General features: G+C 48.2%; 1 protein-coding gene across 5 annotated transcripts in view; it reads right to left on the reverse strand.

Annotated features, from left to right (window-relative positions):
• Positions 1 to 1,181: 1,181 nt before the first annotated feature.
• The window catches only part of pcbp4 (poly(rC) binding protein 4), a 148,238-nt gene continuing 123,301 nt past the window's right edge, over positions 1,182 to 26,118 (reverse strand). For 3 of the 5 annotated variants that reach the window (XM_036950945.1, XM_036950942.1, XM_036950943.1), the window contains 5 exons: positions 21,125 to 21,166; positions 20,693 to 20,807; positions 16,019 to 16,074; positions 5,095 to 5,264; positions 1,182 to 2,619 (listed from right to left, as the gene is read on the reverse strand). In XM_036950945.1, coding sequence (XP_036806840.1) covers positions 2,196 to 2,619; positions 5,095 to 5,264; positions 16,019 to 16,074; positions 20,693 to 20,807; positions 21,125 to 21,166 — 807 coding nt within the window. In that variant the 3' untranslated portion in view covers positions 1,182 to 2,195. Of the gene's footprint in view, positions 2,620 to 2,976; positions 3,264 to 5,094; positions 5,265 to 16,018; positions 16,075 to 20,692; positions 20,808 to 21,124; positions 21,167 to 26,118 lie in introns of those variants that run through there. The other 2 variants (XM_036950944.1, XM_036950946.1) reach the window with 2 other exon arrangements.

The following is a 26,118-nucleotide window of genomic DNA, read 5'->3' on the forward strand; positions in this document are numbered from 1 at the left end:
TCGCCAGCAGTCTGGTCACCGTGTTAGAGTGGCCCTCGCTAGCAGTCTGGTCACCGTGTTAGAGTGGCCCTCGCCAGCAGTCTGGTCACCGTGTTAGAGTGGCCCTCGCCAGCAGTCTGGTCACCGTGTTAGAGTGGCCCTAGCCAGCAGTCTGGTCACCGTGTTAGAGTGGCCCTCGCCAGCAGTCTGGTCACCGTGTTAGAGTGGCCCTCGCTAGCAGTCTGGTCACCGTGTTAGAGTGGCCCTCGCCAGCAGTCTGGTCACCGTGTTAGAGTGGCCCTCATCAGCAGGCTGGTCACCCTGTTAGAGTGGCCCTCGCCAGCAGTCTGGTCACCGTGTTAGAGTGGCCCTCGCCAGCAGTCTGGTCACCGTGTTAGAGTGGCCCTCGCCAGCAGTCTGGTCACCGTGTTAGAGTGGCCCTAGCCAGCAGTCTGGTCACCGTGTTAGAGTGGCCCTCGCCAGCAGTCTGGTCACCGTGTTAGAGTGGCCCTAGCCAGCAGTCTGGTCACTGTGTTAGAGTGGCCCTCGCCAGCAGTCTGGTCACCGTGTTAGAGTGGCCCTCGCCAGCAGTCTGGTCACCGTGTTAGAGTGGCCCTAGCCAGCAGTCTGGTCACCGTGTTAGAGTGGCCCTAGCCAGCAGTCTGGTCACCGTGTTAGAGTGGCCCTAGCCAGCAGTCTGGTCACCGTGTTAGAGTGGCCCTAGCCAGCAGTCTGGTCACCGTGTTAGAGTGGCCCTCGCCAGCAGTCTGGTCACCGTGTTAGAGTGGCCCTAGCCAGCAGTCTGGTCACCGTGTTAGAGTGGCCCTCGCCAGCAGTCTGGTCACCGTGTTAGAGTGGCCCTAGCCAGCAGTCTGGTCACTGTGTTAGAGTGGCCCTCGCCAGCAGTCTGGTCACCGTGTTAGAGTGGCCCTCGCCAGCAGTCTGGTCACCGTGTTAGAGTGGCCCTCGCCAGCAGTCTGGTCACCCTGTTAGAGTGGCCCTCGCCAGCAGTCTGGTCACCGTGTTAGAGTGGCCCTAGCCAGCAGTCTGGTCACCGTGTTAGAGTGGCCCTCGCCAGCAGTCTGGTCACCGTGTTAGAGTGGCCCTAGCCAGCAGTCTGGTCACCGTGTTAGAGTGGCCCTCGCCAGCAGTCTGGTCACCGTGTTAGAGTGGCCCTCGCCAGCAGTCTGGTCACCGTGTTAGACTGGCCCTAGCCAGCAGTCTGGTCACCGTGTTAGAGTGGCCCTCGCCAGCAGTCTGGTCACCGTGTTAGAGTGGCCCTCGCCAGCAGTCTGGTCACTGTGTTAGAGTGGCCCTCGCCAGCAGTCTGGTCACCGAGTTAAAACTCAGGACAGGATGGAATAACTCATAATCTTAGCAGTAGTACTCGCTGCCATTTCCTACCTCAAAAATTTAAAAAAAATTATCGTAAAAGTAATACTTAAATAAAATAAATTAAACAACACATTTCAAATAAAATATTACCAAAAACTCACAAAATAAATTAATGCAAACGAGTGGTTAGATTTTTTTTTTGTGTAGTCATTTTTTTAAACTTTTAATTATTATTATTATTATTTTTTTTTTACATCGTCCTTCAAAAAATCAAGGAGTTGAATACAGGAAGTAACCTAAACAGACATCATGTACTGTATAAAAAAGCTCATACGCACGTACAGTTGAGCATCACTCACCAGTGTTTTAATTTATAAACTCTTAGTGGGAATATTTCATCATTATCAATAATCAATCACAGCAGTACAGTAGAACGAATGGAAGGTTAGAAGAAGATAAAAATGGAAGTTAGGAATAGTCTATGTGTGCATCCCAAATGCCACCCTATTTTCCTATATAGCGCACTACTTTCAACCTGAACCTTATGTGCTCTGGACTAAAGTAGTGCAGGAATTAGGTTGTCATTTGGGACACGGGCTATGGCTTGATAGGTTTCCAAGACCTGACAACATAAATATAGCTATCTAAACGAGCCAATCAAACGTTCCTCCTAGTGGTTCACTATATAAGGGACAAAAAAAAAAAGCCTACAAAACATAATCAATCGAAAATGTCCATCTACAATCACATCATCAGGCAAGAAGAAAGAGAATGGAGGAGAACAAAAACCCTGCTATTTCCTTCCCTCCATTCTTTCCCCCTTTTCTTTCTTGTCTCGTAGACGGAGGAGGTGAGATCTGGAGGGATGGAGACAGACGTCATCAGTACGGCGCAAACTTCTGTCTCTCTGGTTTCTTCCCGATCCCATTGGCGGAAGAAATCTTCGCCGTATAGATCTGGGCCTGAGCCTGAGCCTGAGCCTGGGCCTGAGCCTGGGCCTGGGCCTGGGCGGCGGCTGCATTGGCGGCAGGGTTGGATAAAGCCAGGTAGGGCATGGATTGGAGGGATTTCATGGATTGCATTCCGAGGAGGCTGGAGAGGGGGAGGGCCCCGTAGGGGTTGCCCATCATGGGGACTGCAGCGTGGGGGTGGGGGTGGGACATGCCGGGGCAGCCCATGGCAGCCAGGGTGGCAGCAGCAGCGGCTGAGGAGGAGGCGGGGGAGGGGGGTTGGGTGTAGGCCATGGTGAGGTCAGCAGAGGTCGACATGGAGGAAGACTGGGCGGTGGATTTGGCGGTCTCTAAACTGCACAGGGGGATAGGAGGAGGACAAAGGAGGTGGAGGGATTGTGGAGGGAGGTAGGGAGGGAAGGTGGAGAGAGAGAGGGGAGGGAGGGAGAGAGAGAGAGAGGGGAGGGAGGAAAGGTGGAGAGAGAGGGGAGAGAGGGGAGGGAGGGTGGAGGGAGGGACGAGGGAAGAGGAAAGGAGGGAAGGAGGGTGGAGGGAGAGAGGGAGAGAGGGAGGGAGGGGAGGGAGGGACGAGGGAAGAGGAAAGGAGGGAAGGAGAGAGGGAGGGACGAGGGAAGAGGAAAGGAGGGAAGGAGAGGGAGGGAGAGAGGGAGGGAGGGAGGGAGAGAGGGAGGGAGGGAGGGAAGGGAGGGAGGGAGGGAAGAGGAAAGGAGGGAAGGAGGAGAGAGAGAGGGGAGGGAGGAAGGGAGGAGGGAAGGAGGAAGGAGGAAGGAGGAAGGAGGAGTATCGGATGGAAACGGGTTAGAAGGTTAAATAAATAAAAGACATGTTAAAGAAAGTACAAATTAAATAAATTAAATAAAAGGAGATAAAAAAATGTGTGTTTTGCTGGAGGTTGCAACAGATTACTGGAGGGGGGGTCTTTTGGACTCTCATGTGGGGAGTGGATGCTATAAGTCAGGGTGATGGCTTGGGTAGGGGCTTGGGTAAGGGAAACAAATAAGTTCAAAGTTCATTAGGAATTTCCTTATTATTTTAAGATTCGATTAAACATATTGCATTTGTCAATATGTAAATAGATATATTGCATATTGCGAATGTATTGTCTGTGTGAATACAATGTGTAACTACTTACTAATATAGTGTAATTACTAATAGAACATGTAGATTGTGTTTTTTAGGATAGAAGAATGATGGAATGTTATGGTAGGAACCGTCTATCCCTACAGTCCAATGTGTTGCACTTTGTACTTATAGGGCACTTTAACCTGTCAGATGCAACACCTGGAAGAGGCAGCGAGTGAACTGTCAACGCTCTAGTCGCTGTGTTGATCGGAGGCGAGAGGTCCTCAGAGAGCAGTCACGCAACGTGAATAATCATCACAAGATTAAAAAAATATTGTATTTAATCAGTGTGTTAATGCATCATTGTCATACTTGACAGTTTTAGTATTTTAATGCAAATGTGTTGCAATTGTAGTTTTCTAATAGTACGTGCTGTTGTCGTCTCTCTCTCCAACACTCAGTAGTAATTGGTGAACTTAGTCATGAATTGGCAACATCAGTACAACTCCTTTGTTGAAATGTGTAATTTGTGGAGATAAATGTATAAAGATTATCTCATGAACCAGTAGAACTGAGTCTGGAGACATGAGTATCTAGAGCCATGCTTCTTTCCTGATCATGTGCCCTGACCAGGGTTCTTTCCTGATCATGTGACCTGACCAGGGTTCTTTCCTGATCACGTGACCTGACCAGGGTTCTTTCCTGATCATGTGACCTGACCAGGGTTCTTTCCTTATCATGTGACCTGACCAAGGTTCTTTCCTGATCATGTGACCTGACCAGGGTTCTTTCCTGATCATGTGACCTGACCAGGGTTCTTTCCTGATCACGTGACCTGACCAGGGTTCTTTCCTGATCATGTGACCTGACCAGGGTTCTTTCCTTATCATGTGACCTGACCAAGGTTCTTTCCTGATCATGTGACCTGACCAGGGTTCTTTCCTGATCATGTGACCTGACCAGGGTTCTTTCCTAATCATGTGACCTGACCAGTGTAATGAAAAAGGTGCCAGTACTCATTCTAATTTGACAGACATATTTGTAAGATATATTTTAGAGCCAATTCAATAAGGTGTTGGACTTAAACAGCGCTCTCTACCAGTGTGTACCGGCCCAACTCAAGCATTGCCAGGAAGTGGTCCAGTTGCTGGGGCTACAATATAATGCATCTTATATCTTATCACTTATATTGTTGTCCTGCTGGGTGGTGCTTTCTCTTACCAGGAGGTTGTGTTGGGTTAAGTTAATGGAGATGGTTGTTCCTGTGATGGTGATGTGTCTGTCGCTCTCCCTCTCTCCTCCCTATCCCCTCCCGTTCCCTCCCTCTCCTCTCCCTCTCTCTCTCCCTCTCTCCCTCCCTCCTTCTCCCATGCCTCTCCTCTCCCTCTCCCGTCCCTCCTTTTCCCTCCCCTCTCCCTCTCTACGCCTTGTGTGCTGTGCTCGGTGGTGGCAGAGCTTTGTCTTACCAGGAGGTGATGAGGTATTGGGTCAGGTTGATAGAGATGGGGGTCCCTGTGATGGTGATGTGTCTGTTGCTCTCCCTCTCTCCTCCCTATCCCCTTATCTCCCTCTCCTCTCCCTCTCTCCCTCCCTCCTTCTCCCCTGCCTCTCCTCTCCCCTCCCTCCTTCTCCCTCCCCTCTCCTCTCCTTCTCTCCTCCCTTTCCTCTCCCCTCCCTCCCTCCCTCGCTCCCTCTCCCTCTCTACGCCTTGTGTGCTGTGCTCGGTGGTGGCAGAGCTTTGTCTTACCAGGAGGTGATAAGGTATTGGGCCAGGTTGATAGAGATGGGGGTCCCTGTGATGGTGACGGCTCTATCGCTGGTGCTGTCCAGCTGGCTACCTATCTTAATCTGAGCCCCTGACGCCTGGCGGATCTCATTGATCTTGGTTCCCTGACGCCCGATGATGGAGCCGATGAGCTGAAGGAGAGAGAGAGGAGAGAGAGAGAGGAGGTGAGAATGTGGGAGGAGACCTGTGTGTGTTTTGATCTTGGTTCCCTGACACCCGATGATGGAGCCGATGAGCTGAAGGAGAGAGAGAGGAGAGAGAGAGGAGGTGAGAATGTGGGAGGAGACCTGTGTGTGTTTTGATCTCGGGTCCCTGATGCCCGATGATGATCAGGTCAATGATGGAGCCAAGGAGAGAGGGAAGAAACGAGGACGCTTCACCAGACACTTGACAGATCACACACTTATTACTAAAACCCCAAAGTATTGTTTTGACAATACTAAATGTCCAGGGTACACTTGAAAAACAGATGGCAATCTCAATGTGACTTCCCAGGATAAAACATACAGTACACCCTCTTCAACATATACAGTGTACAGTGCAATCAGGGAAGTATTCAGACCACTTTTTCCACATTTTGTTACGTTACAGCCAAATTCAAAAATGTATTTAAGAAGAAAATGTATCTCATCAATCTACACACAATACCCAACGATGACAAAGCAAAACACCTGTTGTTGTTGTGCAATCTATATAAAAAAAGAAACTGAAATATCACATTTACATAAGTATTCAGACCCTTTACTCAGTACTTTGTTGAAGCACCTTTGGCAGTGATTACAGCCTCGAATGTTCGGGGTCCGGGCTCTGGCTGGGCCACCCAAGGACATTCAGAGACTTGTCTCGAAGCCACTGCTGCGTTGTCTTAGCTGTGTGCTTTGGGTTGTTGTCCGGTTGGAAGGTGAACTTTCGCCCCAGTCTGAGGTTCTGAATGCTTTGGAGCAGGTTTTCATCAAGAATTTCTCTGTACTTTGCTCTGTTCATCTTTCCCTCGATCCTAACTAGTTTCCCAGTCCCTGCTGCTGAAAAACATCCCCACAGCATGATGCTTCCACCACCATGCTTCACCTTAGGGATAATGCCAGGTTTACTCCAGACGGGACACTTTCAGGCCAAAGAGTTCATTCTTGGTTTCATCAGATCAGAGAATCTTGTTTCTCATGGTCTGAGAGTCTTTATGTGCTTTTTGGCAAACTCCAAGCGGGCTGTCACGTGCCTTTTACTGAGGAGTGGCTTCCGTGGCCACTCTACCATAAAGGCCTGATTGGTGGAGTGCTGCAGAGATTGTTGTCCTTCTGGAAGGTTCTCCCATCTCCACAGAGGAACTCTGGAGCTCTGTCAGAGTGACCATCGGGTTCTTGGTCACCTCCCTGACCAAGGCCCTTCTCCCCCTATTGCTCAGTTTGGCCGGGCGGCCAGCTCTAGGAAGAGTCTTGGTGGTTCCGAACTTCTTCCATTTAAGAATGATGGAGGCCACTGTGTTCTTGGTGAACTTTGAATGCTACAGACATTTCTTGGTACCCTTCCCCAGATCGGTGCCTTGACACAATCCTGTCTTGGAGCTCTAAGGACAATTCCTTCGACCTCATGACTTGTTTTTTTTGCTCTGACATGCACTGTCAGGTGTGCACCTGAGCTCAATTTCGAGTCTCATAGCAAAGTGTCTGAATACTTATGTAAATAAGGTATTTCTGCTTTTAATTTTTAATAAATTAGCAACATTTTGTCATTACGGGATATTATGTGTAGACAGCAGAGAATAGTTTGTTTTTTAAATGTTTTACATTTTAGAAAAAGGCTGTAATGTAACAAAATGTAGAAAAATTCAAGGGGTCTGAATACTTTCCGAATGCATGGATATGAAAAATAAATGTAAAGGTTTGTGTATCATGGAAACATTGTCTTGAGCTTAAAAACAAACATGCGCTCCCTCCAATCCCCACAGTTTGTGTCTCAGCGCATAACACATCTACCAAGGAAAAGCTAATAACCTTCGAAAATCAGGGGTCAATTCCAATACCTTGTAAAGCATACCGGTAGTCAATCTGTACACTACCTCCAGCTACTCTAGCTGCTACTGCCCATAGATCCCTCGCCTATACCCCTGGAAGGTAAGTGACTATTGATTTCTTACCAAGGTAACTTCACAAGTGTATTTGCTTCCTGGACACGAGTCAGACTAGTGTTTCTGTTTAGTGAGTCAGTCTAGTGTTTCTGTTTAGTGAGTCAGTCTAGTGTTTCTGTTCAGTGAGGCAGAAATGTAAAATGAGGGATAGCATGTGACTAGTAGTGGCTTAGTTACATTCAAATCGAATAGCTTTTTAGCAGACACTTTATCACAAGCGACTTACAGTACAGTGAGTTCATTGTTGTAAGTATACACTCAGTGGCCAGTTTATTAGGTACATCATCCCGTTCACACATTTTTTTTATCACTCTTACAGACAGTGAGTCACGTAACAGTGGCTTGCTATATAAAGCAGGCAGACAGGCATCAAGGCATTCAGTTACTGTTTGATTGAACTTTAGAATGGGCAGATATTTTTTTAATCCCAGCCCCCGTCGCCGCAGAAGGCCTTTTGTCTTTTGGTAGGCCGTTTGGTAGGCCTTTTGTCTTTTGGTAGGCCGTTTGGTAGGCCTTTTGGTAGGCCTTTTGTCTTTTGGTAGGCCTTTTGGTAGGCCTTTTGTCTTTTAGTAGGCCGTTTGGTAGGCCTTTTGTCTTTTGGTAGGCCTTTTGTCTTTTGGTAGGCCTTTTGTCTTTTGGTAGGCCGTTTGGTAGGCCTTTTGTCTTTTGGTAGGCCGTTTGGTAGGCCTTTTGTCTTTTGGTAGGCCGTTTGGTAGGCCTTTTGTCTTTTGGTAGGCCGTTTGGTAGGCCTTTTGGTAGGCCTTTTGTCTTTTGGTAGGCCGTTTGGTAGGCCTTTTGTCTTTTGGTAGGCCTTTTGTCTTTTGGTAGGCCGTTTGGTAGGCCTTTTGTCTTTTGGTAGGCCGTTTGGTAGGCCTTTTGTCTTTTGGTAGGCCGTTTGGTAGGCCTTTTGTCTTTTGGTAGGCCGTTTGGTAGGCCTTTTGTCTTTTGGTAGGCCTTTTGTCTTTTGGTAGGCCGTTTGGTAGGCCTTTTGTCTTTTGGTAGGCCGTTTGGTAGGCCTTTTGTCTTTTGGTAGGCCGTTTGGTAGGCCTTTTGTCTTTTGGTAGGCCGTTTGGTAGGCCTTTTGGTAGGCCTTTTGTCTTTTGGTAGGCCGTTTGGTAGGCCTTTTGTCTTTTGGTAGGCCGTTTGGTAGGCCTTTTGTCTTTTGGTAGGCCTTTTGTCTTTTGGTAGGCCGTTTGGTAGGCCTTTTGGTAGGCCTTTTGTCTTTTGGTAGGCCGTTTGGTAGGCCTTTTGTCTTTTGGTAGGCCGTTTGGTAGGCCTTTTGGTAGGCCTTTTGTCTTTTGGTAGGCCGTTTGGTAGGCCTTTTGTCTTTTGGTAGGCCGTTTGGTAGGCCTTTTGGTAGGCCTTTTGCCTTTTGGTAGTGTAAATAAGAATTTGTTCTTAATTGACTTGCCTAGTTAAATAAAGGTTAAATATATATATTTTTTAAATAATCACTAGTCTTGTTTGGAACAATATATCACAGCTCTCAACTTAAACTACAACAGGTTCTGCAGCCTGACTCATCTTCCCGTCTCTGCTCTGGGATCGTCTAGTGTTCCTGTAGTCTGGTTCTGCTGTGTCCTGTCTGTGTGTTCTCATCTTTCTGTCTCTGCTCTGGGATCGTCTAGTGTTCCTGTAGTCTGGTTCTGCTGTGTCCTGTCTGTGTGTTCTCATCTTCCTGTCTCTGCTCTGGGATCGTCTAGTGTTCCTGTAGTCTGGTTCTGCTGTGTCCTGTCTGTGTGTTCTCATCTTCCTGTCTCTGCTCTGGGATCGTCTAGTGTTCCTGTAGTCTGGATCTGCTGTGTCCTGTCTGTGTGTTCTCATCTTCCTGTCTCTGCTCTGGGATCGTCTAGTGTTCCTGTAGTCTGGTTCTGCTGTGTCCTGTCTGTGTGTTCTCATCTTCCTGTCTCTGCTCTGGGATCGTCTAGTGTTCCTGTAGTCTGGTTCTGCTGTGTCCTGTCTGTGTGTTCTCATCTTCCTGTCTCTGCTCTGGGATCGTCTAGTGTTCCTGTAGTCTGGTTCTGCTGTGTCCTGTCTGTGTGTTCTCATCTTCCTGTCTCTGCTCTGGGATCGTCTAGTGTTCCTGTAGTCTGGTTCTGCTGTGTCCTGTCTGTGTGTTCTCATCTTCCTGTCTCTGCTCTGGGATCGTCTAGTGTTCCTGTAGTCTGGTTCTGCTGTGTCCTGTCTATGTGTTCTCATCTTCCTGTCTCTGCTCTGGGATCGTCTAGTGTTCCTGTAGTCTGGTTCTGCTGTGTCCTGTCTGTGTGTTCTCATCCTTCTGTCTCTGCTCTGGGATCGTCTAGTGTTCCTGTAGTCTGGTTCTGCTGTGTCCTGTCTATGTGTTCTCATCTTCCTGTCTCTGCTCTGGGATCGTCTAGTGTTCCTGTAGTCTGGTTCTGCTGTGTCCTGTCTGTGTGTTCTCATCCTTCTGTCTCTGCTCTGGGATCGTCTAGTGTTCCTGTAGTCTGGGTTATGCTGTGTCCTGTCTGTGTGTTCTCATCTTCCTGTCTCTACTCTGGGATCGTCTAGTGTTCCTGTAGTCTGGTTCTGCTGTGTCCTGTCTATGTGTTCTCATCTTCCTGTCTCTGCTCTGGGATCGTCTAGTGTTCCTGTAGTCGGGTTCTGCTGTGTCCTGTCTGTGTGTTTCTCTGGTGTGTGTGTGTGTTCTCTGGTCTGGTTATTCTCAGTGACAGCAGAGGGCATAGATACGGGGATCTGTCAAAGACAGCCAAGCGCAGTGTTAGAGATCAGGGCCAGACCTGACAAGTACCATTTTGAAATATTTAAAATTCTTGTAGTGTTTGATCTAGTCTAACTTGAGTGATCTAGTCCCACCCACTCGTAGCACGCGCTCCAGCAGGTATATTGCACTGGTCATCTCCAAAGCCAACACTTCCTTTGGCCGCCTTTCCTTCCAGTTCTCTGCTGCCAATGACTGGAACGTATGTGCAAAAATCACTGAAGCTGGAGACTCATATCTCCCTCTCTAACATTAAGCACCAGCTTTCAGAGCCCATCAATGCACCTGTACACATCCCATCTGTAAATAGCTCACCCAACTACCTCATCCCCATATTATTACTTACCCTCTTGCTCTTTTGCGCCTCAGTATCTCTACATGCACATCATCATCTGCACATCCATCCCCACAGTGTTAATGCTAAATTGTAATTATTTTCGCCTCTATGGCTAATTTATTGCCTACCTCCCTACTCTTCTACATAGATTTTTCTATTTTTTCTATTTATTTATTTTTCTTATTGACTGTACGTTTTTTTACGTCGGTTCTTGTTGTTTTTGTCGCACTGCTTTGCTTTATCTTGGCCAAGTCGCAGTTGTAAATGAGAACTTGTTCTCAACTAGCCTACCTGGTTAAATAAAGGTGGGGAAAAAAATAGTCTAACCGGAGTGATCTAGTCTAACTGGAGTGATCTAGTCTAACCGGAGTGATCTAGTCTAACCGGAGTGATCTAGTCTAACCGGAGTGATCTAGTCTAATTGGAGTGATATAATCTAACCGGAGTGACCTAGTCTAACCGGAGTGACCTAGTCTAACCGGAGTGACCTAGTTTAACCGGAGTGATTTAGTCTAACCGGAGTGATCTAGTCTAACCGAAGTGATCTAGTCTATCCGGAGTGATCTAGTCTAATTGGAGTGATCTAGTCTAATTGGAGTGATCTAGTCTAACCGGAGTGACCTAGTCTAACCGGAGTGATCTAGTCTAACTGGAGTGATCTAGTCTAACCGGAGTGATCTAGTCTAATTGGAGTGATATAATCTAACCGGAGTGACCTAGTCTAACCGGAGTGACCTAGTCTAACCGGAGTGATCCAGTCTAACCGGAGTGATCTAGTCTAACCGAAGTGATCTAGTCTATCCAGAGTGATCTAGTCTAATTGGAGTGACCTAGTCTAACCGGAGTGATCTAGTCTAATTGGAGTGATCTAGTCTAACCGGAGTGATCTAGTCTAACCGGAGTGACCTAGTCTAACCGGAGTGACCTAGTCTAACCGGAGTGATCTACTCTAACCGGAGTGATCTAGTCTAACCGGAGTGATCTAGTCTAACCGGAGTGATCTAGTCTAACCGGAGTGATCTAGTCTAACCGGAGTGATCTAGTCTAATTGGAGTTATCTAGTCTAACCGGAGTGATCTAGTCTAACCGGAGTGATCTAGTCTAATTGGAGTTATCTAGTCTAACCGGAGTGATCTAGTCTAACCGGAGTGATCTAGTCTATTTGGAGTGATCTAGTCTAACCGGAGTGATCTAGTCTAACAGCAGTGATCTAGTCTAACCGGAGTGATCTAGTCTAACCGGAGTGATCTAGTCTAACCGGAGTGATCTAGTCTAATTGGAGTGATCTAGTCTAACCGGAGTGATCTAGTCTAATTAGAGTGCCAGCTGCCAGGTGCGTGAGAGGTTTTTGCACTTTTGCAACTACTCTATTGTTCTCATTGGTGCCAGTCAAGCCCAGATATTTCACTATTTGAAATGACAAAAAAAAAAGATTTCAAAAAGGTTATTTGAACCCAGGTCTGAGAGGAAGCCCCGCACAGCGTCAGTGTCAGGGCAGAGGGCCTTTGTAGAGAGAGGGGGCCCTGAGGTCAGGACTGAGGCCCCTGATCTAGAGAGAGCCCTATGTCTCTGTGTCTCAAATTACACCCTATTCCCTATGTAGTGCACTACTTTTTTACCAGGACTCATAGGGCTCTGATCAAAAGTAGTGTGCTATATAGGGGATAGGGTTCCATTTGGGATGTTAGGACTCCCTGTCATGTCTGAGGCCTGGACAGTGATGAAGTGACACCAACATGGATGTGTTGGCAGGTCGGCATGCTGAGCTAAAGGACAGACCTCCTTTTCATCTCCTTTTGTTCTCCCCTCACTCGCTCTCCTCTCTCCCTCCCTCTGTCCTTCTCCCATCCTCCTTCCCTCCCTCTGCCTCCCTCCCTCCTCTCCTCTCTCTCCCATCCTCCTTCCCTCCCTCTGCCTCCCTCCCTCCCTCCTCTCTCCTCTCCTTTCCCCCACTCTGTGGTCTATTAATGGCCTGCTGATTATTTGGGGGGACTAAGCTAAGTGCCCACAGACAAGTACCAGGTCAAAACCACTTTGTCTGTGTGACTGTTAGCTCCCAACCCGTCCCCATATTACCGTATAGCACAGGACTCAGTTGATCTCGTTCTGATGTTAAAGAGGTGGAAAAAAAACAGGGTTATTTTGGGCGGATTCCCTGCTGCAGTTGTAATGTGAAACGGCTTATGATGTGGAGCTAGCTGGTGGACGCACACACGCACGCACGCACGCACGCACGCACACACGCACACACACACACACACGCACAGCCCCACCCCAAATAAAGCCCTTCCAGGCCTTTAGGACATTCTCAGCAGCGCGTGCCTGTCGGGCTTATTGTCTCAATGCCTCTGTGCTCCAGTCTCTCTGTCTCTCTCTCTCTCTCTCTCTCTCTCTCACTCCCCCATCTTTCCCACTCTCTCTATTTCTCCTCGTTCCCTCTCTCGTTCCCTCTCTACCTTATTCCTATTCATATTGTTCTCCTTCTGATAGAAAGGGGGTTTTGGTGGAGAGACATTGAGTTGCAACCTTATCTAACACGATTAGAAACTTTATCCATCAAGGTTTTGAGGCATGTTAGAACATGGAATCTTTAATGCGAAGGGCCCTCTGTAATGGAAGTCCACGGAAACACAATGACAGAATGCCAAACAAAGAGAACGTTACCATCCCTCAAATCCTTCTTCTGTTCTTTCGTTTTTCTCTCAAAGCGTATTGGAGGAGAGGATCCAAGGTCCCTTCCTCTGACTTACGACCTACAATGAGCTTTGAGAGGAATTGAGGAAACAAGGACGGCCGAATGCAAGGATTTGATAGCTGGAAACATTTTCAGACACAGACGATATATTAACAACGTGGGACAAAAGTAATGCTGTCTCCTTGTCTATATAAATATTCAGAGTCTCAATTACAATGATCTAAAATCCTCACCCCTCCTTTCATTTTAGATAGACGTTCATCCTCATCTTCCCTGTCCTGACATTCATCCTGCCCTGACGTTCATCCTGCCCTGACGTTCATCCTGCCCTGACGTTCATCCTGTCCTGACGTTCATCCTGTCCTGACGTTCATCCTGCCCTGACGTTCATCCTGCCCTGACGTTCATCCTGTCCTGACGTTCATCCTGTCCTGACGTTCATCCTGCCCTGACGTTAATCCTGTCCTGACGTTCATCCTGCCCTGACGTTCATCCTGTCCTGACGTTCATCCTGCCCTGACGTTCATCCTGCCCTGACGTTCATCCTGTCCTGACGTTCATCCTGTCCTGACGTTCATCCTGTCCTGACGTTCATCCTCATCCTCCCTGTCCTGACATTTATCCTGCCCTGACGTTCATCCTGCCCTGACGTTCATCCTGCCCTGACGTTCATCCTGCCCTGACGTTCATCCTGTCCTGACGTTCATCCTGCCCTGACGTTCATCCTGTCCTGACGTTCATCCTCATCCTCCCTGTCCTGACATTTATCCTGCCCTGACGTTCATCCTGTCCTGACGTTCATCCTGTCCTGACGTTGATCCTGCCCTGACGTTCATCCTGTCCTGACGTTGATCCTCATCCTCCCTGTCCTGACGTTCATCCTGCCCTGACGTTCATCCTGTCCTGATGTTCATCCTGCCCTGACGTTCATCCTGTCCTGACGTTCATCCTGCCCTGAAGTTCATCCTGTCCTGACGTTCATCCTGTCCTGACGTTCATCCTGCCCTGACGTTCATCCTGCCCTGACGTTCATCCTGCCCTGACGTTCATCCTGTCCTGATGTTCATCCTGCCCTGACGTTCATCCTGTCCTGACGTTCATCCTCATCCTCCCTGTCCTGACGTTTATCCTATCCTGATGTTCATCCTCATCCTCCCTGCCCTGACGTTTATCCTGTCTTGACGTTCATCCTCAACCTCCCTGACCTGACGTTCATCCTCATCCTCCCTGCCCTGACGTTCATCCTCATCCTCCCTGCCCTGACGTTCATCCTCATCCTCCCTGCCCTGACGTTTATCCTATCCTGACGTTGATCCTCATCCTCCCTGTCCTGACGTTCATCCTGTCCTGATGTTCATCCTGTCCTGATGTTTATCCTCATCCTCCCTGCCCTGACATTCATCCTCATCCTCCCTGTCCTGACGTTCATCCTGTCTTGACGTTCATCCTGTCCTGACGCTCATCCTCATCCTCCCTGTCCTGACGTTCATCCTGCCCTCACGTTCATCCTGCCCTCACGTTCATCCTGCCCTGATGTTTATCCTGTCCTGACGTTTATCCTCATCCTCCCTGTCCTGAAATTCATCCTGCCCTGACGTTCATCCTGTCCTGACGTTCATCCTCATCGTCCCTGCCCTGACGTTCATCCTGCCCTGACTTTCATCCTGTCCTGACGTTCATGCTCATCGTCCCTGCCCTGACGTTCATCCTGTCCTGACGTCGATCCTCATCCTCCCTGCCCTGGCAGCTATGTAGTATGGATGACTAGGGTAAACTTCAGAACCATGCAGTCCTTCCTTCTGACATCTAGGGACAGAAATAACAAAGGCCAGCATATCAGGGCACTTCTCCAGGAGTGTTGGGTGGTGATATCAGTGGCTGGTGGAATTTGTTTGGGAAGCCCCATGCTCTGGCTCTGTCTCATGTCTAAAGTATGTGTGTCCCCCCCCGTCCCCCGCACTATGTCCTGCTACTTCCCCCACCTCTAGAGTCTACACTGTCTATGCTGGGCCATGCTGAGTTGGGCTGGGGAGGGGCAGGGGAGGGGCTGGGCCATGCTGAGTTGGGCTGGGGGAGGGGCTGGGCCATGCTGAGTTGGGCCGGGGATGGGCTGGGCCATGCTGAGTTGGGGCAGGGGAAGGGCTGGGGGAGGGGCTGGAGGAGGGGCTGGGCCATGCTGAGTTGGGCTGGGGATGGGCTGGGGGAGGGGCTGGGCCATGCTGAGTTGGGCTGGGGAAGGGCTGGGGATGGGCAGGGACTGGGAAAGGGCCGGGAGAGGGTTGGGGGAGGGGCTGGGGAGGGACTAGGAAAGGGCTGAGCTGGGGGGCTGTGGAGGGAATTGGGTAGTGAAGCCTAGGCCTGGCTAGGCAGGGGAGGGCTGTCCTGGGCTGGGCTAAACAGGGGATGGTTGTCCTGAGCTGGGCTGAGTAGGGGAGGGCTGTCCTGGGCTGGGCTGAACAGGGGAGGGCTGTCCTGGGCTGGGCTGAACAGGGGAGGGCTGTCCTGAGCTGGGCTGAGCAGGGGAGGGCTGTCCTGGGCTGGGCTGAGCAGGGGAGGGCTGTCTTGGGCTGGGCTGAACAGGGGAGGGCTGTCCTTTGGTTGCTTTATTTACTGTTCTGTTTTGACAGCCCAGAGCCTTTCAATATGACAAACAACATGAGTGGATGTAGTTCTAACTCATAGAACAGACATATGGACGGAGAGACATGAAAGAAGGCGGGAGGGAGGGCAAGAGAGAGAAAGAGAGATAACGAGAGAGAGAGAGAGAGAGAGTGAGAGAGAGAGAGAGAGAGAGGTGACATCGTTACGAAGTCATTTCAACACTCCAAGCCCAGTTTTGCCCGTTGGGTTTAGAGGCAACATTGGAATGAATCAGAGAACAGCTCTGGAATGAGTAGTAGGCGGGTGTCTGACTGAATAATATTGTTCAGGACTGTTATGTGGCAATATTTCCTACATAGCAGACAAAATATTGCTAGCTGTGCTTACGTCATTAGGAATGAGCAGTTCCTGAGATGTGGTCTGGGAATTGGACTCCATTCCTGCTGGGAGAAAAGAGAGGTAAACTAAACCCTTGGGGAATCACACAGCAAAACATTATGCATTTCACAGTAAAACCCAAATTGTAACATGAGCAGTCACACAGTAAACCCCCAATTATAACATGAGCAGTCACACAGTAAACCCCCAATTATAACATGAGCAGTCACACAGTAAACCCCCAATTATAACATGAGCAGTCACACAGTAAACCCCCAATTATAACATGAGCAGTCACACAGTAAACCCCCAATTATAACATGAGCAGTCACACAGTAAACCCCCAATTATAACATGAGCAGTCACACAGTAAAACCCCCCCCACATAATTATAACATCTCACAAACGCTATACGCTTCATGTCCTGGTGATCTTTCTGCTGTTGGACACCAGCACCTCTCTGAAGGACACCACATCACCTCTCTGAAGGACACCACATCACCTCTCTGAAGGACACCATCACCTCTCTGAAGGACACCATCACCTCTCTGAAGGACACCATCGCCTCTCTGAAGGACACCATCGCCTCTCTGAAGGACACCACATCACCTCTCTGAAGGACACCATCACCTCTCTGAAGGACACCATCACCTCTCTGAAGGACACCACATCACCTCTCTGAAGGACACCATCGCCTCTCTGAAGGACACCACATCACCTCTCTGAAGGACACCATCACCTCTCTGAAGGACACCATCACCTCTCTGAAGGACACCATCACCTCTCTGAAGGACACCATCACCTCTCTGAAGGACACCATCACCTCTCTGAAGGACACCATCACCTCTATGAAGGACACCACATCACCTCTCTGAAGGACACCATCACCTCTCTGAAGGAATCCATCACCTCTCTGAAGGACACCATCACCTCTCTGAAGGACACCATCACCTCTCTGAAGGACACCATCACCTCTCTGAAGGACACCATCACCTCTCTGAAGGATACCATCACCTCTCTGAAGGACACCATCACCTCTCTGAAGGACACCATCACCTCTCTGAAGGACACCATCACCTCTCTGAAGGACACCATCACCTCTCTGAAGGATACCATCACCTCTCTGAAGGACACCATCACCTCTCTGAAGGACACCATCACCTCTCTGAAGGACACCATAACCTCTCTGAAGGACACCATCACCTCTCTGAAGGACACAACATCACCTCTCTGAAGGACACCATCACCTCTCTGAAGGATACCATCACCTCTCTGAAGGACACCATCACCTCTCTGAAGGACATCATCACCTCTCTGAAGGAATCCATCACCTCTCTGAAGGACACCATCACCTCTCTGAAGGACACCATCACCTCTCTGAAGGACACCATCACCTCTCTGAAGGACACCATCACCTCTCTGAAGGACACCATCACTTCTCTGAAGGACACCACATCACCTCTCTGAAGGACACCATCACCTCTCTGAAGGACACCATCACCTCTCTGAAGGACACCATCACCTCTCTGAAGGACACCATCACCTCTCTGAAGGACACAACATCACCTCTCTGAAGGACACCATCACCTCTCTGAAGGATACCATCACCTCTCTGAAGGACACCATCACCTCTCTGAAGGAATCCATCACCTCTCTGAAGGACACCATCACCTCTCTGAAGGACACCATCACCTCTCTGAAGGACACCATCACCTCTCTGAAGGACACCATCACCTCTCTGAAGGACACCATCACCTGACGTTCATCCTACTGTCCTCTCTCTACTCTCCTGTCTCTACTCTCCAGTCTCTACTCTCCTGTCTCTACTCTCCTGTCTCAACTCCCCTGTCTTTATTCTCCTGTCTCTACTCTACAGTCTCTCCTGTCTCTACTCTCCTGTCTCTACTCTACCGTCTCTCCTGTCTCTACTCTCCTGTCTCTACTCTCCTGTCTCTACTCTACCGTCTCTACTCTACTGTCTCTCCTGTCTTTACTCTCCTGTCTCTACTCTCCTGTCTCTACTCTACCGTCTCTACTCTACCGTCTCTACTCTACCGTCTCTCCTGTCTCTACTCTCCTGTCTCTACTCTCCTGTCTCTACTCTCCTGTCTCTACTCTACCGTCTCTCTTGTCTCTACTCTCCTGTCTCTACTCTCCTGTCTTTACTCTCCTGTCTTTACTATCCTGTCTCTACTCTCCTGTCTCTACTCTCCTGTCTCTACTCTCCTGTCTCTACTCTCCTGTCTTTACTCTCCTGTCTTTACTCTACCGTCTCTCTTGTCTCTACTCTCCTGTCTCTACTCTCCTGTCTTTACTCTCCTGTCTCTACTCTCCTGTCTTTACTCTCCTGTCTCTACTCTCCTGTCTCTACTCTCCTGTCTCTACTCTCCTGTCTCTACTCTACCGTCTCTCCTGTCTCTACTCTCCTGTCTTTACTCTCCTGTCTTTACTCTCCTGTCTTTACTCTCCTGTCTCTACTCTCCCGGCTCTACTCTCCTGTCTCTACTCTACCGTCTCTCCTGTCTTTACTCTCCTGTCTCTACTCTACCGTCTCTCAGGTCTCTACTCTCCTGTCTCTACTCTCCTGTCTCTACTCTCCTGTCTCTACTCTACTGTCTCTACTCTACTGTCTCTACTGTCTCTACTCTCCTGTCTTTACTCTCCTTTCTCTCCTCTCCTCTTTCTTTCTCTCCCACTTCCTCTCCATCTCCATCTTCATCCTCTCCTCTTTCTTTTCTCTCTTCTCTGTATCACTCCATCTCCCTCTGCCTCCTCTCCTCTTTCTTCTCTCTCTCCTCTGTATCTCTCCATCTCCCTCTGCCTCCTCTCCTCTTCTTTCTCTTCTCTGTATCTCTCCATCTCCCTCTGCCTCCTCTCCTCTTCTCTCCTCTTCTCTGTATCTCTCCATCTCCCTCTTCCTCCTCTCCTCTTCTATTTCTCCTCTGTATCTCTCCATCTCCCTCTGCCTCCTCTCCTCTTCTCTCTCTCCTCTGTATCTCTACATCTCCCCTCCTTTTCTCTCATCACGTCTCCTCTCATGATTATTTCCTCTGCATCTCTCCTCTCCTCTCTCCTTTTCTCTCTAACCCTGCTTCATCAGCAGACAGAATAAGCTATCATTGTGTTCCTATTATGCATTTGAAAGCTTGTGAAGAATTGCAATAATGCATTTAAAGCACGTAAATAAACCCCATTATGAATTTAAAGTCTGAGCCAGCAGACTACACAACAAGCTACTGTTTAGCCTTCTGTTGAGTCAGCAGACTACACAACAAGCTACTGGTTTAGCCTTCTGTTGAGTCAGCAGACTACACAACAAGCTACTGGTTTAGCCTTCTGTTGAGTCAGCAGACTACACAACAAGCTACTGGTTTAGCCTTCTGTTGAGTCAGCAGACTACACAACAAGCTACTGGTTTAGCCTTCTGTTGAGTCAGCAGACTACACAACAAGCTACTGTTTAGCCTTCTGTTGAGTCAGCAGACTACACAACAAGCTTCTGTTTAGCCTTCTGTTGAGTCAGCAGACTACACAACAAGCTACTGGTTTATCCTTCTGTTGAGTTAGCAGACTACACAACAAGCTACTGTTTAGCCTTCTGTTGAGTTAGCAGACTACACAACAAGCTACTGTTTAGCCTTCTGTTGAGTCAGCAGACTACACAACAAGCTACTGTTTAGCCTTCTGTTGAGTCAGCAGACTACACAACAAGCTACTGTTTAGCCTTCTGTTGAGTCAGCAAACTACACAACAAGCTTCTGTTTAGCCTTCTGTTGAGTCAGCAGACTACACAACAAGCTACTGGTTTATCCTTCTGTTGAGCAAGCAGACTACACAACAAGCTACTGTTTAGCCTTCTGTTGAGTTAGCAGACTACACAACAAGCTACTGTTTAGCCTTCTGTTGAGTCAGCAGACTACACAACAAGCTACTGTTTAGCCTTCTGTTGAGTCAGCAGACTACACAACAAGCTACTGTTTAGCCTTCTGTTGAGTCAGCAGACTACACAACAAGCTACTGTTTAGCATTCTGTTGAGAAAGCAGACTACACAACAAGCTACTGGTTTAGCCTTCTGTTGAGACAGCAGACTACACAACAAGCTACTGTTTAGCCTTCTGTTGAGCCAGCAGACTACACAACAAGCTACTGGTTTAGCCTTCTGTTGAGTCAGCAGACTACACAACAAGCTACTGGTTTAGCCTTCTGTTGAGCCAGCAGACTACACAACAAGCTACTGGTTTAGCCTTCTGTTGAGTCAGCAGACTACACAACAAGCTACTGGTTTAGCCTTCTGTTGAGCCAGCAGACTACACAACAAGCTACTGGTTAAGCCTTCTGTTGAGTTAGCAGACTACACAACAAGCTACTGGTTTAGCCTTCTGTTGAGTTAGCAGACTACACAACAAGCTACTGGTTTAGCCTTCTGTTGAGTTAGCAGACTACACAACAAGCTACTGGTTTAGCCTTCTGTTGAGTTAGCAGACTACACAACAAGCTACTGTAGCCTTCTGTTGAGACAGCAGATTACATATCTATTCATTTCAATAGATCTTTGTTGTGCCTCCACAGTGCTGACTGACTGATTCATACGCTCATGAATCATCAGTACATTTGTATATTATGATGAGGCATGTCTGAATGGAGATCATCTGACGAAGAGCAGGGATAGCTCCCCATACGTACCAGGCATGACAGAGTTGGCTTGCTGCTGGCTCATCTGGGCGGCCAGGCCTTGCTGCTGGCTCATCTGGGCGGCCAGGCCTTGCTGTTGCATCGACAACTGGTGAAGCTTGGCCAACTGACTCACAGACAGGAGGGAGACAGACAGGCGGGGGGGGGCGGGCGGAGAGAGAGACAAGAGGACAGATGGGGTAGGTTTTACAGTCAGACAAACAGACAGACAGACAGACAGACAGACAGACAGACAGACAGACAGACAGACAGACGGGCAAAGCGAGAGACAGAGTGACACAGAGACAGATGGTTTGGGTAAAAACGGAAGAAATAACACACAGCAGTCATGAATACGATACAGAATTAACCTTGACTAGGAAACCCTTTTAGAGTTAATTTCCTAATTTCAGCATATTTCACAGCGTGATTGCTGTCCCATACCTCTGAATGTGGAATGCCATATTGGTTCTGCACAGCGTACATCTGAAAGGAGGAAGAACAAAAAATGTTTCAGTAAAAAATAAAATCAACTTCCACTGTCGCCATTATGGTTTTCTTCGCCAGATGTAGTGCCATTGAGTTTAAAACAAAATAGAAGCTATTTTTTTCAAGAGGGGAGACGTTGGTAGCCTCTCAGAGAGGTTCAGAAATAACACACAATCCAACTATCAGCATCAACGACAACGCTTCAATGACACGCTGCTGAGGGAGAGAGAGAGAGAACGTGTGTGTGTGTGTGTGTGTGTGTGTGTGTGTGTGTGTGTGTGTGTGTGTGTGTGTGTGTGTGTGTGTGTGTGTGTGTGTGTGTGTGTGTGTGTGTGTGTGTGTGTCCGCGTGTCTGCGTTCGTTGTTTTCAACCAGCCTCCTTATATAAAGACTTATATCAGGATTTGAACCACTTTTGCGGCAGAAACCCTAGCAGGTCTAACTGTCGAGATTACACCCAATGCAGGAACGTAGTGTTGATGCAGCGGTCTGCTGTTCACGCTAATAGGAGGAAGTGGTTTTATGTACCAGGAAGTAAGGATGGTCATGGCATTATATGGTCATGACACGATTATGACCTGTCATTATTTGCTCATAACACCTCATGACACCATTATAACCTGTCATTATTTGCTCATAACACCTCATGACACCATTATAACCTGTCATTATTTGCTCCTAACACCTCATGACACCATTATAATCTGTCATTATTTGCTCATAACACCTTATGACACCATTATAATCTGTCATTATTTGCTCATAACACCTTATGACACCATTATAACCTGTCATTATTTGCTCCTAACACCTCATGACACCATTATAATCTGTCATTATTTGCTCATAACACCTTATGACACCATTATAACCTGTCATTATATGGCGATGACACGATTATAACCTGTCATTAGAGAAATACACTTAATGACACTGTCACAGAAGCATTATGACCACACTGTGTCACTTTACTTGGACTAAGAAAAATTACACTTAATGACACTGTGAAGGAACACTGACCCAGAACATAGAAATACCATAGTAACAGCCCTATCTATCAGGTTCCTTCTGGTTGCTCAGAACACAGAACACAGAACACAGAACACAGAGCACAGAACACAGAACATAGAAATACCATAGTAACAGCCCTATCTATCAGGTTCCTTCTGGTTGCTCAGAACACAGAACACAGAACACAGAGCACAGAACACGGAACATAGAAATACCGTAGTAACAGCCCTATCTATCAGGTTCCTTCTGGTTGCTCAGAACACAGAACACAGAAATACCATAGTAACAGCCCTATCTATCAGGTTCCTTCTGGTTGATCAGAACACAGAACACAGAACACAGAGCACAGAACATAGAAATACCGTAGTAACAGCCCTATCTATCAGGTTCCTTCTGGTTGCTCAGAACACAGAACACAGAACACAGAACACAGAACATAGAAATACCATAGTAAGAGCCCTATCTATCAGGTTCCTTCTGGTTGCTCAGAACACAGAACACAGAACACAGAACACAGAGCACAGAACACAGAACATAGAAATACCATAGTAACAGCCCTATCTATCAGGTTCCTTCTGGTTGCTCAGAACACAGAACACAGAACACAGAACATAGAAATACCATAGTAACAGCCCTATCTATCAGGTTCCTTCTGGTTGCTCAGAACACAGAACACAGAGCACAGAACACAGAACATAGAAATACCGTAGTAACAGCCCTATCTATCAGGTTCCTTCTGGTTGCTCAGAACACAGAACACAGAACACAGAGCACAGAACATAGAAATACCGTAGTAACAGCCCTATCTATCAGGTTCCTTCTGGTTGCTCAGAACACAGAACACAGAACATAGAAATACCGTAGTAACAGCCCTATCTATCAGGTTCCATCCGGTTGCTCAGAACACAGAACACAGAACACAGAACCACCTAACAGGTCTGACTGTCGAGATTACACCCAATGCAGGAACGTAGTGTTGACCATAACCACTTAACACTGTTATCCCAACCTTCCCTCTCTCCCCTACCATAACAACTTAACACTGTTATCCCAACCTTCCCTCTCTCCCCTACCATAACCACTTAACACTGTTATCCCAACCTTCCCTCTCTCCCCTACCATAACCACTTAACACTGTTATCCCAACCTTCCCTCTCTCCCCTACCATAACCACTTAACACTGTTTTCCCAACCTTCCCTCTCTCCCCTACCATAACCACTTAACACTGTTATCCCAACCTTCCCTCTCTCCCCTACCATAACCACTTAACACTGTTATCCCAACCTTCCCCCTCTCCTCTCCCCTACCATAACCACTTAACACTGTTATCCCAACCTTCCCCCTCTCCTCTCCCCTACCATAACCACTTAACACTGTTATCCCAACCTTCCCCCTCTCCCCTACCATAACCACTTAACACTGTTATCCCAACCTTCCCTCTCTCCCCTACCATAACCACTTAACACTGTTATCCCAACCTTCCCTCTCTCCCCTACCATAACCACTTAACACTGTTTTCCCAACCTTCCCTCTCTCCCCTACCATAACCACTTAACACTGTTATCCCAACCTTCCCTCTCTCCCCTACCATAACCACTTAACACTGTTATCCCAACCTTCCCCCTCTCCTCTCCCCTACCATAACCACTTAACACTGTTATCCCAACCTTCCCCCTCTCCTCTCCCCTACCATAACCACTTAACACTGTTATCCCAACCTTCCCCCTCTCCCCTACCATAACCACTTAACACTGTTATCCCAACCTTCCCTCTCTCCCCTACCATAACCACTTATAACACTGTTACCCCAACCTTCCCTCTCTCCCCTACCATAACCACTTAACACTGTTACCCCAACTTTCCCCCTCTCCTCTCCTCTCCCCTACCATAACCACTTAACACTGTTATCCCAACCTTCCCCCTCTCCCCTACCATAACCACTTAACACTGTTATCCCAACCTTCCCCCTCTCCTCTCCCCTACCATAACCACTTAACACTGTTATCCCAACCTTCCCCCTCTCCTCTCCCCTACCATAACCACTTAACACTGTTATCCCAACCTTCCCCCTCTCCCCTACCGTAACCACCTAACACTGTTACCCCAACCTTCCCCCTCTCCCCTACCATAACCACTTATAACACTGTTACCCCAACCTTCCCCCTCTCCCCTACCATAACCACTTAACACTGTTACCCCAACTTTCCCCCTCTCCTCTCCCCTACCATAACCACTTAACACTGTTACCCCAACCTTCCCCCTCTCCCCTACCATAACCACTTCACACTGTTACCCCAACCTTCCCCCTCTCCCCTACCATAACCACTTAACACTGTTACCACAACCTTCCCCCTCTTCCCTACCATAACCACTTAACACTGTTACCCCAACCTTCCCCCTCTCCCCTACCATAACCACTTAACCCTGTTACCCCAACCTTCCCCCTCTCCCCTACCATAACCACTTAACACTGTTACCCCAACCTTCCCCCTCCCCCTACCATAACCACTTAACACTGTTACCCCAACCTTCCCCCTCTCCCCTACCATAACCACTTAACACTGTTACCCCAACCTTCCCCCTCTCCCCTACCGTAACCACCTAACACTGTTACCCCAACCTTCCCCCTCTGACATTTTTAGATTTGATAGGGAAGCTGAGAGGTCAAATATACTGTTTAGATGTTCTACTGCCAGGTTAACACCTTCACTATTACAGTGGAACATTTTGTCCAGGAAGTTGTCTTAAAGGGATTGAATTTGTTGTTGCCTAATTGGTTTCTGGTAGGTTTCCACACTACTTTCCTTCCATCTATAGCATTTCTTAATGTTACTCAGTACCTTTGGCTTTGATGCCTCGTGATTGAGCAAAGCTCTGTTCAAGTAGACTGTGATTTTGCTGTGATCTGACAAGGGTGACAGTGGGCTGACGGTGAACGCTCTGAGAGACTCTGGGTTGAGGTGAGTGATAATGGCTGGGCCTTAGCAGAGGAACTGGTGATACGTTATCATTGACACCCCACACACACTCTTGGCTGGCTGGGTGACAGAAGTAGTAGCTTTGGGTTTCACCCAGTGATCACTTACAATGGCTTGGTGACAAGACTACCGCAGTGTCTTCAAGGGGCTTTATTGGCACGGGAAACACATGTTAACGCTGCCAAAGCAAGTGAAGTAGATAATATACAAAAGTGAAATAAACAATAAAAATGAACAGTAAACATTACACATACAGAAGTTCCAAAATAATAATCTATCCTCTCTCTCTCTCTCTCTCTCTCTCTCTCTTCTCTCTGTCTCTCTCTCCTCTGTCTCTTTCTCTTTCTCTCCCCCTTCTCTCTGGCTCTCTCTCCTCTGTCTCTGTCTCTCTCTCTCTCTCCCTTCTCTCTGTCTCTCTCTCCTCTGTCTCTTTCTCTTTCTCTCCCCCTTCTCTCTGTCTCTCTCTCCTCTGTCTCTGTCTCTGTCTCTCTCTCCCCCCCTTCTCTCTGGCTCTCTCCTCTGTCTCTGTCTTTCTCTCTCCCCCTTCTCTCTGTCTCTCTCTCCTCTGTCTCTTTCTCTCTCTCTCCCCCCTCTCTCTGGCTCTCTCGCTGGCTCTCTCTCTCGTCTCTCTCTCTCCCTCTAGTCTGTCCCTCCCTCACTGGCTCTCTCTCTCTCGCTGGCTCTCGCTCGTCTCTCTCTCTCCCTCCCTCTCACTCTGGCTCTCTCAATTTTTCAATTCAATTTAAGGGCTTTATTGGCATGGGAAACATATGTTAACATTGCCAAAGCTAGTGAAGTAGATAATACTCTCTCTACCCCCCCCCCCCCCCTCCCACCCCTTACTCTCTGGCTCTCTCTCTCATCTCTCTCTCTACCCCCCCCCCTCTCTCGTCTACCCTTCTCTCTCCCTCTCAGGATCTCTCTCGCTCGTCTCGCTCTGGCTCTCTCTCTCTCTACCC

This window comes from Oncorhynchus mykiss, chromosome 17, assembly GCF_013265735.2.
Source record: "Oncorhynchus mykiss isolate Arlee chromosome 17, USDA_OmykA_1.1, whole genome shotgun sequence".
Taxonomy (NCBI): Eukaryota; Metazoa; Chordata; class Actinopteri; order Salmoniformes; family Salmonidae; genus Oncorhynchus; species Oncorhynchus mykiss.